Source organism: Antechinus flavipes, chromosome 3 (assembly GCF_016432865.1).
Source record: "Antechinus flavipes isolate AdamAnt ecotype Samford, QLD, Australia chromosome 3, AdamAnt_v2, whole genome shotgun sequence".
Lineage (NCBI taxonomy): Eukaryota > Metazoa > Chordata > Mammalia > Dasyuromorphia > Dasyuridae > Antechinus > Antechinus flavipes.
The window spans coordinates 331,918,087-331,935,912 of record NC_067400.1 but is presented as its reverse complement, the minus strand read 5'-3'; the positions used below and the strand labels follow the sequence as shown (position 1 = coordinate 331,935,912).

The window sequence follows — 17,826 nt, the reverse complement described above, 5'->3', positions numbered from 1 at the left end:
ACTAAAATTCCAGTGACCTTGTAATGTCTCACATTCTTATGGAATTGTTATAATTTGGCATTGTCAGTTCAAAGTAAGAAATAGCACTTGTAGCTGCAAAATGAACAAGAGTTCCTATTATATAGATACTTACCTACTTGTTACCTGGGTGGTGATGATTGTTGTTGCTTCAAAAACCTCTGAAATGAAAATTCTTTATTGGAAATAAAATGTTACTGTAATTTTAAACAGTAAAAGCATTCATTAAAAGGACTGGTTCTTCAAAATAAAGTTGATTCACCAGAAGCTGAAACATTTTGAAATTTTAAACACAAAATTGAATGATGATGGTATGAAATATATGAACTTTTCTTGTTCCTGTTAATTCCCAGGTTGTTTTTTGTTTTGTTTTGTTTTTTTCCAACAGTGTTTACAAAGCATGCCATAAATCTCACGTGGCAAAGTCAGGGAGGCATTCTGATAAAGCAGTCTTCTGAAAAGGAAGGTGATCTCCTCCCCTTATTATCTGAGTGACCCTGGGCAAGACATTTAATTCTCTCTCTCACCTTCTTCATCTGTGAAATAAGACGATTGGACTAGATGGGCTCTGAGATCCTATGTATAAGATCTATTTTAAATGCTCTTTCATAGTGGCTGTAGTGTATTTTTCCAAGCTTACTAACATTTCTCCCCTTTACAAAACCTTTACAACCAAAGTGGCTTTCCTCATTTTTTTCCTACATGACAGTATGTTGCTTGCATCTATATTTGTTCATAGGCTGACCCTCGTGCTTAGAATAACACTCTCACTTCAGCTCCCACTTAGAATCTCATGAGGTCATCTCAAAAGCATATTTTTTATGAACCCTTTCTTGATTCTCCTAGCTGCTCATTCCTTTTTTTTTTTTAAGTTACTTTGATTTATTTTGTATTATACATATATGTATTATACATATATACATATACATATGGGGATATGGGGTCCCCAGTAGAATGTGATCTTCTTAAAGATGAGAATTATTGCCATTTGGGGGAAATTTCTCACATATATCTCATATCCAAACACGAAACTCCAGAGACTGTCTAGATGTAATTCGGTATCCATGAACCTTAGGAACCTTCAGTGGGTTCTCATTTGGTACTTACATCTCTAAGTGCCATTTCTCATTATCTCAGTGCTTCTCTCCTGGAAGACTGAGTTTTCTTAAAAAACAGAATAAGTAATCTGGCCCAATTTCATTTACATTGTTATCCACAATAAAAAGTATTGATTAGGTCTTTGTTGAAATGTTTATTTTTGAATACTAAACAATAGGAGAACTGTCCAAGGTCTCTTATAGCTTTAAACCTAAAATCTGCTCCTAAATGTTCAAGTTAATGAGAAGTATTATGTAGAGTGACAGCTTTTTAGACATAGAAATTAAGAGTCTTGAGCATTCTTTTTCAACATTGTTTTTAAAAATAATAGTAATTAATAATTGAGGTTGTAACATTTGCAAAGCATTTTATATATATATTATCATATATATATTATCATTTATTCCTCAGAGCAACACTCAGAAAATCTCTAGAAAACTTCCAAGGCCTCTAAATAACCAAAACAGCTTTAAAGACCTTTTTCTTGGTGTTTTAATTTCATGTAGCCAAAAGAAATTTTCATCAAGTGAAAATGGGGATTGTTAATGTAGCATAATTTGGCTTCTGTGAATAACAGGCATATGTGTATGTGTTTTTTAAACCATCCTAAATGCATAAGTTATTCTGTTGTTCAGTTCATTCAATAAATATTTTTAAACCTTTACCTTATGCAAAGGACTGTTGGTGGCTCAAAGCTGGATATAAAAAGACTAAATCAGATTCCCTGACCTCAAAGAACTTATAGTCTAGTTGGAAAGTGAAGACATCTCCCCAAATAACTCTAATATGGAATAGAATATGAATATGTAATTAAAGACACAAAGTCTATAGTAATTCAGAGAAAAGAGAGATTATTTGGGGGAATGCAGAAATTCTTTTTATCTATCATTTTCTTTTTAGCTACCAATGAATTTGCTGTCATGAAATCTCAGAGTTTGAAATGAATTTTAAAGATCATAGGATTTAAAACCAAAAAAAAGGGGACCTTATTGATCTCCTGGGCCAGCGTTTTTAGTTTACAGAAAGTGTACTTTAGACCCAGTGAGCTGAAGTGAGTTGCCCAGAATCATTCAGGTAGTAAATGGTGTTGGCTGTTCTCTGACCTCAAATCCGTTACTCTTCTTTCCACTGTTTTGGAATTATGAATCTTCTTCATGAATTTTAGTGTCCAATGATCATCCTACTCCAGCTTGAATGCTTCCACTGCTTCCAGAGTCAACAGACTTGTTCTACCATTCTCATAGTTAGAAAATTTTTCCTTATACAGAGTTGAAATTTACCACTTTTTAGTTTCCTCCCATTGATCCTCATTCCATCCTGTGGGACCAAGCAGAACAAGTTTAATCCCTCTTCCCTGTGAATGTAGCATATTACATTCTGCAGCTTCATTTTCCTGCTGCCAATAGAAGTATATCTCCCATCATTTTTGTGATTTGCTGCTCTCCTTAGACTCAGTTACATATTCTTGTTCATCTCTGAACTCTGTTCTACTTTAGTTTGTGAAGCTTCTAGATTGATGGTATCTTAAGTTCCTTCACTTCCCCCTTGATTCTTATATATGATTCTCTAAAGGATGTGTTCACCTCTTGGGTTGCTTTGCTGAATTTAGCTTCATGTACTAGATGGTATTTCCTTTCCTTTTTTACAAGAAGAAACACTTGATCTTGTTTCACTTTAAATTGAATATGCTGTATTCCAAGGCTCTGAATCCCCTGATATGAATGACTTCCTTGTCACTTTTCTAATCCTTTTCCACCCACCTCTCTCATTCTGTCTCTCTCTCATTCTGTTTCTGCTTCTTTTCTGTCTCTCTTTTCTCTCTCTCTGTCTCTGTCTCTGTCTCGCTTTCTCTTTCCTTTTCTCTGTCTCTATCTCTCTTTCTCTGTCCCTCCCTCCCTTTCTCTCCCTTTCCCTCTCCTTCTCCTTCTCCCTCTCCCTTTCCCTCTCCCTTTTCCTCTCCCTTTTCTCTCCTTCTCCTTCTCCCTCTTCCTTTCTCTCTCTCTCTCTTCTCTCTCTCTCTCTCCTTCCCTCCCTCCCTCCCTCTCTTTCTTTGTGTCTCTCTCCCTCCCTCCTCCTCTCTGTCTCTCCCTCCCCCCTCTCTCTATCTTTCCCTCCCTCCCCGCTCTTTGTTTCTGTCTCTCCCTTCCCCCTCTGCCTCTCTTATGTCTCTCTCTCTCTGTCTCTGTCCCCCTCTGTTTCTTCCTCCTCCCTCTTTCTATCTCTCCCTCCCCCTTCTATCTCTCCCTCCTTCCCCCTCTTTGTTTCTACCTCTCCCCCCCCCTTTTTCTCTCTCCCTTCCTCCCTCCCTCCCTCTCTCTCTGGCTCCCCTCTCCATCCCTCTTCTTGGCACCCCTGTTCTTATCTGATTTCATCTAATGGAACCCTCCTTAATTAAGCCTTGCAGTTTCAAGGATACAGACACATCCTGTGGGCTGCCGGTGGCTGTTGCTCCTTTGGCTCACCCCTTCTTCCCTGCACGACACCACCAAGCTTTATAATTCACTTCTGTGATCATTATTGATTTGGAGCCACCAAACAAAACATCTGAAAAAAAAATTGGTGCAGAATCTTTGGCACCGACTGAAGTTTTTTATGCTCATTTGAATTGTAGCCCAGCAGAAGCCCACGAGCTTTAGGACCATTATCCGTTGAGGATGCAGCCTTTCCTTGTTGTTATTTAGTGAGCTGCCAGAGAGTGCCAGAGAACACTGAGGACATTATATTTGTTTCACTTTATTGCCTTTAGGACAAGTTATATTGGTCGTCTTTTTGCAATACCAGCAATTTGTTCTCTTTGAGTTTGAAAGGCAGAAGCTACTCAGTCTGGAGAATTTCATAGGAAATATTTGAATTCTTTGTTAGGATGGATGATGGCTTTGCCCAGAGTTGAAATCTGAAGCAGGCTTGGCCGCTAGAGGCAATCCATTGTAATATACTGCTTGCCACCGTGGAACAGGAAGGACTGACATGCTAACAGTAGCATTGATGTGATACTGGGCACTTTCTTACCCTATAGGCAATATGGTTGAGATACATTCTTCTTTATTTTCATCATTAACTTAATGAATAAGACTCAAGCCTAAGATGCTGAAAACTCAGTGCCCAAAATTAGCTTCAGATTGAAAGGAGGTATCTTCTCTTGGATGGCTAGGAAAGAATTATTCAAGAAGAGGTAAAATGACTTCCCCAGGATCACATGTCTCAGAAGAATTAAACATGAATTCTCTAAACACTCAGCTATCTAACCCTTAATCCATCTAGAAATTACCTGAATATTTTATTTTATTTTTTTAAATAACTTTTTATTGATAGAATGCATGCCAAGGTAATTTTTTACAGCATTATCCCTTGCATTCACTTCTGTTCCAATTTTTCCCCTCCCTCCCTCCACCCCCTCCCCGAGATGGCAAGCAGTCCTTTACATGTTGAATGGGTTACAGTATATCCTAGATACAATATATGTGTGCAGAACCGAACAGTTTTCTTGTTGCACAGAGAGAATTGAATTCAGAAGGTATAAATAACCCAGGAAGAAAAACAAAAATGCAAGCAGTTTATATTCATTTCCCAGTGTTCTTTTTCTGGGTGTAGCTGCTTCTGTCCATCTTTGATCAATTAAAGCTCTCTTTATCGAAGAGATCCTCAAACAGTATCGTTGTTGAGGTATATAATGATCTCCTGGTTCTGCTCATTTCACTTAGCATCAGTTCATGTAAGTCTCGTCAGTCCTCTCTGTATTCATCCTGCTGGTCATTCCTTACAGAACAATAATATTCCATAACATTCATATACCACAATTTACTCAACCATTCTCCAATTGATGGGCATCCTTTCATTTTCCAGCTTCTAGCCACTACAAACAGGGCTGCCATAAACATTTTGGCACATATAGGTCTCTTTCCTTTCTTTATTATTTCTTTGGGGTATAAGCCCAGTAGAAACACTGATGGATCAAAGGGTATACACAGTTTGATAACTTTTTGAGCATAATTCCAAATTGCTCTCCAGAATGGCTGGATGTGTTCACAATTCCACCAACAATGTATCAGTGTCCCTGTTTTCCCACATCCCCTCCAACATTCCGCATTATCTTTCCCTGTCATTCTAGCCAATCTGACAGGTGTGTAGTGGTATCTCAGAGTTGTCTTAATTTGCATTTCTCTGATTAGTAATGACTTGGAGCATCTTTTCATATGTCTATAAATAGTTTCAATTTCTTCGTCTGAGAATTGTCTGTTCATATCTTTGACCATTTATCAATTGGAGAATGGTTTGATTTCTTATAGATTAGAGTCAATTCTCTATATGTTTTGGAAATGAGGCCTTTATCAGAACCTTTGATTGTAAAAATGTTTTCCCAGTTTATTGTTTCCCTTCTAATCTTGTCTGCATTTGTTTTGTTTGTACAAAAACTTTTCAATTTGATATAATCAAAATTTTCTATGTTGTAGTCAATAGTGATCTCTAGTTCTTCCTTGGTCATAAATTCCTTCCTCTTCCACAGGTCTGCGAGGTAAACTATCCTATGCTCTTCCAATTTATTTATAATCTCATTCTTTATGCCTAGGTCATGAACCCATTTTGACCTTATCTTGGTGTACGGTGTTAAGTGTGGGTCAATGCCTAGTTTCTGCCATACTGATTTCCAATTTTCCCAGCAATTTTTGTCAAATAATGCATTCTTATCCCAGAAACTGGTGTCTTTGGGTTTGTCAAACACTATATTATTAAAGTTATTGGCTGTTTTGTCCTTTGAACCTAACCTATTTCATTGATCAACTCGTCTATTTCTTAGCCAATACCAGATGGTTTTAGTAACTGCTGCTTTATAATATAATTTTAGATCTGGTACAGCTAGGCCACCTTCATTTGATTTTTTTTTCATTAATTCCCTTGAAATTCTTGACCTTTTGTTTTTCCATATGAACTTTGTTGTTATTTTTTCTAATTCATCAAAGTAGTTTTTTGGGAGTCTGATTGGTATAGCGCTAAATAAGTAGATTAATTTAGGTAGTATTGTCATCTTTATTATATTTGCTTGCCAATCCAAGAGCATTTAATATTTTTCCAGTTGGTTAAATCAGACTTAATTTGTGTGGAAAGTGTTTTGTAGTTTTGCTCATAAAGTTTCTGATTTTCCCTTGGCAGATAGATTCCTAAATATTTTATACCATCAGTAGTTACTTTAAATGGAATTTCTTTTTGTAACTCTAACTGTTGGGTTTTGTTAGTGATATATAAGAATGCTGATGACTTATGTGGGTTTATTTTATATCCTACAACTTTGCTGAAGGTGTAGATTGTTTCTAATAACTTTTTGGTAGAATCTCTGGGGTTCTCTAAGTATACCATCATATCATCAGCAAAGAGTACCTGAATATTTTAAAGATGAGAGGCTAGTGAGACTGCATGTAGGTAAAGGAATAACAAAGCACAAGCTGATTCTCCAACATCAGAATTAGATTTGTTTTTTATCAGGGAAAATCAAGATGTATCATCAAGTACTTCACTACTGCACTGCAAATCACAAACTCCTCCATCTGACTTGGACCTTCCTCATATATTGTCTCCTCCTACAAGAATTATGAACTTCAATTTGGAACTATGCTCAAAAAGTTATCAAACTGTGCATACCTTTTGTTCTAGCAGTGTTACTATTGGGCTTATACCCCAGAGAGATCTCAAAGAAGGGAAAGGGACCCACATGTGCAAAAATGTTTGTGGCAGCCCTTTTAATAGTGGCCAGAAACTGGAAACTGAGTGGATGCCCCTCAATTGGAGAATGGCTGAATAAACTGTGGTATATTAATATTATGGAATATTATTGTTTGGTAAGAAATGACCAGCAGGAAGATTTCAGAAAGGCCTAGAGAGACTTATACGTACTGATACTAAGTGAAATGAGCAGGACCAAGAGATCATTATACACAGCAGCAAGATTTTATGATGATCTATTCTGATGGGCTTGGTTCTTCTCAACAATGAGACGATGCAGTCCAGTTCCGATGATCTTGTGAGGATGAGAACCATCTACACCAGAGAGAGGACTGTGGGAACTGAGTGTGGATCACAACATAGCATTTTTACTTTTTTTATTGCTTCCTTGAATTTTATTTTCTTTCTCATTTTTTTTCTTTTTGATCTGATTCTTCTTGTACAGCAAGATAATTGTATAAATATATGTATAAATAAATATATTACCTATATTGGATTTACATATATTTTTACCATGTTTTACATATATTGGATTACTTGCCTCTCAGGAGAGTGGGTAAAGGAAAGACAGGGGAATTGGAACACAAGGTTTTGCCATGGTCAACGTTGAAAAATTATCCTTGCTTATGTTTTGAAAATAAAAAGCTTCAAAAAAAAAATTATGAGCTGCTAGAAGAAAGAAGCTGTCAACTTTTTTATTTATATTCCTAGTGTTTAACACAATGCTTTACATCTAATAAGTTCTTAATAAATGCACTTTTGTTAATTCATTTATGAAGGATGTTAGAATCTAGTCTTGGGTCTAAAGACCTCATATCTAGGTTTTCAGCACACGCTCATCTCCATTGAAAGCCTGTTCTGGAACTTCTTTTTGTACCATCTTTATTAAATTTTAATGAATTATCACCTTTCATTCCTTATCTTCCCTGATCACTGAATGAACTAAAGGTACTGAACTCCTTGATCTTCTGAGTCCCCAAGCGAATTGAGTCTTTGTAGCAGAGACCTGCAGCCAGGGATTTCTAATTTATCCGAATATTCTAAGTTCTAATTACACTTCTTCCTGTTTGCTTCTACTTTTGTAACTATCTCTGATCTTAGTACCTGCTTCTCTTTTCTCTTTCTGCCACATAGTTTGGACAGCAAGAGTTTGTTTTGTACAATTATTTTATAAAGCAAAAGAAAAAAAGATTAATAGAGTCATAAAATCATAGATCTAGAGCCAGAAAGTATTTCAGCAGCTATCTGCTTCACCTTCTTCATTTTACAGATGAGGAAACTGAGACTCAGATAAGTTAAATGATTTGTCCAAATTAATACAACTACTGAGCATCACAAATGGGATTTCACCATGTGTCCTCTAAAGAAAGAGAAGCATTTTTTTCTTGTTTTGTGATGTCTTTCAAACACAGTAAGTAAAGCTTATTAGGAGTTGTAATTAAAAGAAATTTAGCCCATTTAGTCCATTCTAACTTAGTTTTCTGGTCTAAATCTTTACTGAGGCTCTGTAGGTTTAGCACATTGTTCTATTTTTCCTATCTCAGATTCTTTTCCAGGGAATCAGGAAGCCTGATATTTGGACTTCAGGTTTCTAGCACTAGTCTCTTCCAAGGAATAGGCAGGACAAAACTAGTAAATAGCACAATATCTGTCACCTCACAATTAGAATTCATACAAATATACTAATCACCCCCAGAGTTTACAAGAGGCATCTTTCTTTTTACAATGGCAAGAGAGTTACATCTGATAAATTGAAACCAACAAATCACAGAATTTTAAGGACATTATGTAATCTAATTCCATTTTATAGGTGACAAGACTGAAGCTCAGAGACTTGGTGTGACTTGATGTGAAGCTCAGAGCCCAGTTAGTGGCAAACCTGGGGCTCAAATCAGGGCCATTCCAACATAGCTCTCATCAACACATTTATTGTTTGCTATGAGGCCAGTCTCAAATACTGAAAAGTATGAATTATAGAGTAATTTAACATCATTGTATTATTTTTAAGTTAAGTATATATAACAGGAACTAACCAAATTCCAAATAGAGGTTGTGCCTATTGAAAAGATAAAAATCATTGGTAATTAATCCATTCATGATTGATAAATGATGCTGCTAAAGCTTTTTTATAGTTTCCCCTATTGACTAAGTTAAACTTCTTCCTCATGATATTTTTGTACTCTTATAAAAAACTTTTCACCAACACAGATGGCATAAAAGTAGTCGCCTACTTAAACAGTGTCCAAATTACCACAAATTCTAAATTAGCAGGATTACTTTGTGGGGCTTTAAAGGGTAATATGAAAGCATGTCCATTTTTTGAATTAGTTCTTTCCCACTATCTCCCTCCCCCAGCATGTGCAATTGTAGCTGAAGCTGCAACTTCCTATTAGCAAACTATGGCATTCCATGGAATGACATGTGTAATGTTCAGAAGATGGAATTATTTTATGAAAGAAGGAAAAGACAAATTCACTGTTTAAATGAATTTTTAAAAAATAAACTTATTCTATCATATTTATTTTTATACTTCATAATATTGCAAACAAGTGGAAACTGAGTTCTGCTAAGATAATAACCACCCCCATTGTACTTCTAAACACACAATGTAGTTAAAGTATATATATGAAACAAATAACAACACAACAAGCTCCAAGAATTGCCCAGATTCTTTGGTTCTATTGGAATTTCATTGGATAGGATAATGTTTGAAACAAATGGCCTATAATTGAGGCTGAGAGAGATTTTTGTCATTATGCGATTTCTTATGATGTGATTAATGTAATGGGCTGAAGCTTGAGTTGATGCACTGAGGTCCCAAGCTCGTGAGGCTAAATAGTAATTGGACCATACTCTATTAATATATATGCTTGGAGAAAGAATGGCCCCCGCCCACTCTTTGTGCAAGTCCTGATGTGTTGTATAGGAAATGACGATTTTGGTGGGTGGAGGCAGGGGAGGGGAGAAGAAGCGGAAGGAGAGACGGCTGGCTGGAGTCTTGTCACAGCTGCTCACATTGCTATGGTGACCGCCCTTCACCTCCAATCCCCCTCTGCTAGCTTGCTTCCTGTCTGCCCATACTGCTATCACAATCCTTCACCTCTTCACTTCTATAAAGATTGAAGATTTTTCCCTTAACCTGAATTCCTGACTCCGGCTGATTTTAAATATGGGGTCATTGCAGATCAACCCTATAATTATCCTTGGCTTTTACTAGGAAGATGTGGCACAGATTGAAATGCCAATTCTACTTTGGACCACAACTATTTGTCTTTTATTGCAAATATTGACTTTTCAGATTTTTCAGACCAGTTTGCCTAGACCTTTCCTTCATAGTAATATTACTTTCAAAACTACTTATATCCTTTTCTATCCTCTTTTCCCATTACTAAAATATAAGTTCAATGAGATTCCTAGAAAATAGAATGTGTTGTACATCTCCTAGGCTCTTAATAAACATTTGTTGGATGGAACTGAATTTAGCTATAATACTATAATCAAAGATTCTCTTCCTTACCTTATATATTACTTTCCAAGTGTTAACTGACAAACTAACTAAATTTGTACTTAAGACAGTTCTAGGTCTGTTTATATTTTTATTTTTTTAAAGCATAAATACCAAAACATTTGAGTACCTTTCATATCAAAAACAAAAGTAAGTAAAACTTTCCAAACAAATGTGACATCATCTTTAAAATACTCTTTCTGTAATTTCACAATGAATCTCTTTGTTTTTTCAGCTGCTCCTGAGTTAAAGCTGCTCTGTGGTGCAGATATCCTGAAGACTTTTCAAACCCCCAACCTCTGGAAAGATGAACACATCCAAGAAATAGTTGAAAAGTTTGGCTTAGTATGTGTTAGCAGGGCTGGCCATGACTTTCAGCAATATATCTCTGAATCAGCCATTTTAACTCGCTATCAACATAATATACACCTAGTTAAGAATGTGGTACAGAGTGATTTGAGTGCCACATATGTAAGACAAGCCTTGTACCAAGGACAGAGTGTGAAGTATCTGCTTCCAGACTCAGTCATTTCTTATATTAAAGACCATGACCTCTACCGGGAAGAGGGAAAATAAATATAATTAAAGGAATGGAATGATGAAGGAAAAGTGATGTTAAGAAGTTGTTACGGCTTCTTTATTCTACATGTGAAATTCGGTTCCACAGTTATTAGAAACTTTCAGAGTTTGCACAAATAATAAGTTTTTTTTTTTTTAAGTATGGCAAAGTATTCCTTGTTCATACAATATCAGGATTGTGCATATGGAATTTTTTAATGAGTCTTTAAGCACAATATACTCTTCTTTATTAGAGATATTTGACACGATATTGATTACTTTAGAATGGACTTGGTAAGCTTTTGTTTTGAAAAAAATAATACTAATAGAGCAAAATCATAATGGGAAGTTTAGTTGTGACAAGTGTGGACTCTTTGACTGTATATTCAGCACTTTCCTAAGCAGTATTTGATATTCCACAGAGAACTATTTAAGAGGAATACATTTCTATTTGGTATTGAAAATTAAGCTATTTTCTAAGCAAATGTTTTTATGTATTTTAATATAATAAATATTTTAATACTGTTTTTAGCAGGAAACATGATATTCCTGACTGTAAATGCCAATGTTCTCATTTTCAAGATTTCTTTAAAAAAAAAAAAGTTGATTCATTTAATTTTAATAGGATCTTTTGAGTGTTTCATGTCTGCATATTGGCAAACAAAAAATAAAATGACATCACAAAGTCCTAATGAATTGCTATTTATTTCATTTTCTTTTCTTTTCTTTCTTTTTTTTTCTTTTCTTTTCTTTTTTCTTTTTTTTTTTTTTTTTTGCATTGTTATGAATAATGTATTTCAGGTTGCTTTTTTTATTGGCCATTCAGAAATACTAGTTGGTGTGCCACTCGAACTTGAATGCACTGAATTCCTCACCTCAGGGTACCAAAAAACAGTAAAAAACTTTGCCCTATTTCTGAATGTAATCAGGATGTTTTATAATTTGAACCACTGCTAGTGCTTTTATTCTTTTTCTTTCCACAAGGGAGCCTATTAACATATGTTCATTTTACTCCTGGTTTGTTAAGAGACTTTCATAGGGATGATTTTATATTTTCATACTTGCAGAGGAATTTCCAGTTCTACTAGTGAGCATATATACTTACAGAGATTTTGCTTATAGAAAATTTACTTGTAGAAAAGTATACACTAGTGATTACATATTCTTTTACAAATTCAGAAGATATGATTTTACCCTGATTTTTCTTCAAATCCATGAAATCTTCTGATCCTATAAGCTCACTGTTTCCTAAACTGAGGTATAAGGAGACTGTTGAGTCTGATCACCCTCCCTCCTTCAGGGGCTGCTCTCCAGATTACTGCAGATGTATTCAGCAGTATTAAACCATTCTTCTTTCAGAATCATGGCATGGTAAAAAGGCCATTAAAATTTAAAAGAAGGAGGATCTGGATTTAACTCCTAGCTTGGTAATGTCCTACTTTGTAACTATTGACAAGTCACTTTCCCTCTCTCAATTTCTTCTTATGTTTTTAATCCTTGTGTTAAAGGTTTTCTCCTGACCTAAAAGATTTGGAGTACATTTTAGGGATTTCTCACAGATTCTTTTTTTGTTGCTCAGTCATTTTCAGTTGTGTCCAATTCTTCATCACCCACTTGGGGTTTTCTTATCAAAGATGCTAAAATAGTTTTCCATTTCCTTCTTTAGCTCATTTACAGATGAGGAAACTGGGGCAAACAGGATTAAGTGACTTGCTCAGGGTTACACAGCTAAAAAGTGTCAGAGATCAGATTTGAACTCAGGAAAATGAGTCTCCCTGACTCTAGGCCCAACATTCTATCCACTGCACCTATCTCACTGCCCCTATTTGTTTTTTTACCCCTATTCAAATGAACTAGGGATATCAGTTTCAGCTCTTCCTCAAGAATATATGTCAGCTTGTCTTATATAATTCACCTTGGGACAACTCTGTGAGACAGTTATTATTCCACTTAACATTCATGAAGTTTAAAATGTAAAAGTTTTATTTACAAATTATTTTGCACATAAAGAACTTGCATCCAAGACCTTAGAGAGTGAAGAGAACTCTTTTTTCCCCCTCAATAGACAATCTTTTCATCAGAAAACTGATTTACAGTACCAAACTCAATATGGGACCACAGGAAAGGAGTAGAAAGAGCGAAGTAGGGGGGTTTGTGCCTCTACACCTATGTCTGATTTGCCATGGACCAGTATATTCTCTCATGAGGTTTTCTTGACAAAGATTCAGGAGCAATTTGCCATTTCCTGTTCCAGTGGATTAAATTGTTAAATGACTTGTATCACACAAGGATCACACAACTTGAAAACTTCTGAAAGCAGGGTTTGAATTCCAGTTTTCCTGACTCCAGGCCCAAAACTCTATTCATTGTGCCATCTATTATTATGAAACTTTTTACAAAATAGCTAATAGATTCTGGCTCCAAAAGGTCTCTATAATATTAATAATAATAGCTGATATTTATTCACTCTTTTAAGATCTACAAAGCATTTTATTTTAATTATCTCATTCACCTGAGGACAATCCTGTTCAACAGCCAGTACAGGTATTATTCTTCCAGCTGTAGAGGGTATTATTCACCCTCAGTTTCCTCAACTCTCCCATTAGAGGGCTAGAAGATAGAGCTTTCCTGAAGCAAATTTCCTGAACAATCTCCTCCCATACACATCAACACTGGTTTCCAAGTTAAGGAAAACACAATACTCTACCCAGACCTTGTTTTCCACTCCCCATCATCCCAGGAAACAGCTGGGAGGCATTATTAGAATTGCTCTAGAACCCCCTTTTGAAAAATTTCCAAAACAGATGGGAAGACCAGAATCAGTTGCTCTTATGCCAAGGGAGAATAAAATGTGGAGTCTCCGGTATATGTAAAATGATAGGTTTGGATTATTTTTGATTCCTATCAGCTCTAAATTTTAATGTCTTACAATCCATGCTACTCACTTCCCTTTCTAGCAGGCACCTTCCTTATTAATCTAGCTTTTTCTTAAACCTTCTTTTCCTAAATCAGCAGCACACATTGGCCTAGGTCACAATACTCATGAGGGAGTATCATGGTACAGTGGATACAATGCTGAATTTGGAGTAAGGAAAACCTGAGTTGGAATCCTTCCTGGGATATTTATGTAGCTGTGGGATCCTGTAAGAGTCATTTAACATCGCAGCCTCAGTTTTCTCATTTGTAAAATGAAGATAATAGCACCCAAGTCACAAGGTTATTGGAAGGAGCAAATGAGATACTTAGAAGGTACTTTGAAGCAAGTAAGCTTAATTATCAGCTTATGAATTTAAACTACAGGAAGACTTTTGAGAGGCTCTATAAATGTTAATTTATCATTACTGGTCCCTCTCCTTTTCCCTTTCCTAGCAGTATTCACAACCTGCTTTGAACTTACCTTCTTATCTGCAATGGAGACAGCAAAGTAGGAAACAACTTCAGGGCACAGTGGTGGCCATAAATGTGGCAGATATACTGTAAGAGCATGGATTTAGATTTATATATTCCTGTATGTTTATGCATGGGTATACGCTGTCAATTCCAACTAAGAAACATATGATGATATCAAGGAAAATAAAATTTAAAATGCATTTACAGCTGTTTCATCATTATACCCTAACAACCATGGGACATTTCCACTAAACTTTGTAGCTGAAAATGACGCTATCTCCCCTTATCAGAATTTGAATTCTTTGAGAGAAGGGTTTGTTTTAATTTCCTATTTTTTCCCCAACATTTAGCATAGTGCTTTCCCTATAGTAAAAGCTTAACAACTGATTTTTTTCTGTTTCATTGATTTCTAGAAGGCAAAGAACTGTGGGCTCTACAAATGTGAAATTATTTTTAATGAAGGGGTGGCAGTAGGGATCATGAAATGAAAGATCATAAGGTCACCAATGTAAATAAAAAGCTGATTACATTGTAGAAGTCACTTTGTCATCGGCAGCATTCTTGGAAATATGCTAGCACAATATCAACAAATCCTCTCTAATCTAAAATCTAATTTTAGTTGATTCCTTCTGTAGTAGGTAGTACCTAGAGTAATTTTCCCTTTCATGTTCACCATGGGCTGAGTCTAACATCCTTGACTGCATACTCATATACCAGCCAGTAAGGCAGAAAATCTCATATAAGGCAAATTCTCTTTGGATTTTATCCAATGGGGTTATCACTAGAAGTACTTGAAAGAACTACTTATTGTCTCACTTCACTAATGCTTGTTGACAGGTTATTTAACAAAGCCCCAATTTTACTAGAAATCCATTGAAAAACACTTCAACTCAATAAATATTCAAGTGCTTACTCTGAGAGTTGAGAGTAGTTACATAGATCCTTGCCTTCAGTACAATCTAGATTGGACACACAGCAGATAAATAACTGACCTCTAGGAGCTTATTTTCTTTTGGGTGAGACAAATATAGAAATAATTACAAAATCAATACAAGGTAATTCATATGGTCTGAAATGGGTTGGTAAGAACAGATGGGGAGACTCAAGAAAGGTCTCATATAGAAGGTTCTTAAGCTGTGGTTTCTGTATATATAATTTATCTACTTTTTAGGAGAATAACTATTTCCCTAGTTAACCTCTGTGATAAGCATTTCATTAGTTTACAAGTCCCCACCAAATCCCTTACTCCAAGCTTTTTACTTGGCTCACTTTTTTATTATCTGGTTCTAAGACTATCAAGGGATATGTTCTGATAGTTCTTCAGAAGTTCACAAAAATCTATAATTCCCCTCATTAATTAGATATCCCAACTCAGAAATCAGAAAAGGCCTTTTTTTCCCCTTAAGCCATTTCTCCTATTTCTCAGACCCCCTAATCTCAAAAGACTTCACAACATTATTAGTTATACAACTTGATAGCAGAGGAATAAAAATTATATAGATGTGTATTTAAATATTTCAAATATTTAATCACAATGACAGAAATGACAGCCAGAGTCACCTCTCATCATTAACTACAATTACAGATTTTTCTCTTCAATTCAGTAAATATAGTCTCACCATTCAGCTCTCTCAGGAATTCTTCAGAGGATATTTTCTCCACAACAAGTGTTAAAAATCAGTTTTCTCTGAATCTGTCTCTCTAGTTCTTCCCATATATGACAATTAACTGAGTCTCTCAAAAAAGAATTTTTCTTAATCCTTTTTTTCAGTCCCTCACAATCTATTTCCAGGTAAGACCAGTAAGAGTCAGCACATAACAGTTAAATTGCCCCTTTCTTGAAGATTCTAGTCTGTCTTAGAGATACAGTAATAGTACCCATATCCTTCAGGAAAGTGGGGATGGGGGGCACATAACTGAAACTGAGATAACATTTACTTATATTGGTTCTCCCAATAAATATAAGTGCCTTGAGGGCAGCAACTGTTTCATTTTTGTTTTTATGTACCCAACAAATAGTAGATACTTAATAAGTATTGATTGACTTACTGCTCATCACAATCTATCTTTTACTATGATAATTTATATGTGATATCCCCTAATTAGACTATAAATTCCTTGATGGCAAAGCAATAAGCTCCACTTTCATGAGTTATATCTCACCAGATACTGCTTTAATTTTAATATCATCCATATGGGAACTATCCCTCTTCCCAGATGCAGAGCAACTTCACCTTTCTGTATCTCAGTAGAAAGTTTCATGAATTGTTGTGACAGTTAACAACTTACCTCCTGATACTTGAATTGCTAAATGTGAAGTTCTCCCTATTTAGCAAGACTATTTCTCAGCCATACATTATAACTTCTATTACTTAGCACTTTCAGATTAGTAAAACCAGCCCCAGCTTAGATAATGGTTTTCAAGAACCCAGGAACACATTTAATTTGGGTTCTCAGGGTTCTTTAACATGTTGAGGTATAAAATATAACTAAACTATCCATTTCTAATTTTTCAGTTTTTTTAATTCTTGCTAAATTTTAAAATCCATTACTTTCCCCAAATACTATAAAGTAATTGTATTTTCTAATATCTTTTTATTAATTCATATGAAGATAGGTATCTGTGTATATGTACATATATTACAGGACAAAAAATACAATTATGATTTCAATACATTACATAGACACTGACCTCAAAACTGGATTTTAAAATTTCTTTCTACTTGATCAAGTTCTTCTTTTGCATTTCATTAGCTGAAATACATTGTTTATGTTACAATAACTAAAAAATAGTAATTTTATCTCCTGGACAAATATATATATGTATATATAAATGCAATAGAATTTTTGGCTTTAAATAATGGTTTGTATGTTATAATATACTTTGTCCAAATATTATACGCTTTATATTCTAGCCTGGGGAAACAGATTTTTCATTTTTATTATCCTTTTTTCACTTGGGATAGGAAGATGTGAAATCACATTTTAAATCTACAGTGTGTTCCATACTGGCAAGGTAAGTTCAGTAATTAGGTTAATATATGAATATGAATTTCCCCACCACTTCTCTCTTACCTTCTATTGCAACACTATTTTGATACTCACTTTTTGTATGGATCTGCTTGCATTTGATTCAATCTCCATTGTGGTGTTTTTAAATTAACATCACATCTACATATATATATACACATACATGTATATATATATATATATATATCTTGATCAAATCAAATTTATATGTATATATAAAAAGGTTTATTTTTTAAAATGTATACACATTGTATGCACACAATTATGTATTTCATATATATTGCTATAGCTCAAACAGAATAATCACTTGAGAGTCTATTACAGTAAAGGAATATTTCCTCCTTGTTATTTTTGTTTTACATATTGGAAAAATTATATTGTTATAAAAATTGTCTAGGAAAGATAAATCCCCAGTCTATCTTGTGAAATGCAGTTCCCTACTTGTGTTTATTTCTGTGTGGAACTGAGAAATGTTAAATAGCTAGATCCTCTTAGTTGAGGTGTTTTCATTG

General features: G+C 35.0%; 1 protein-coding gene across 4 annotated transcripts in view; it reads left to right on the top strand.

Annotated features, from left to right (window-relative positions):
* NMNAT3 (nicotinamide nucleotide adenylyltransferase 3) overlaps positions 1-11,586 on the top strand; it is a 150,920-nt gene extending 139,334 nt beyond the window's left edge. For 3 of the 4 annotated variants that reach the window (XM_051985642.1, XM_051985641.1, XM_051985643.1), the window contains one exon: positions 10,572-11,586. In XM_051985642.1, coding sequence (XP_051841602.1) covers positions 10,572-10,912 — 341 coding nt within the window. In that variant the 3' untranslated portion in view covers positions 10,913-11,586. The remainder of the gene's footprint in view (positions 1-10,571) is intronic. The other variant, XM_051985645.1, reaches the window with a different exon arrangement.
* Positions 11,587-17,826: the final 6,240 nt, after the last annotated feature.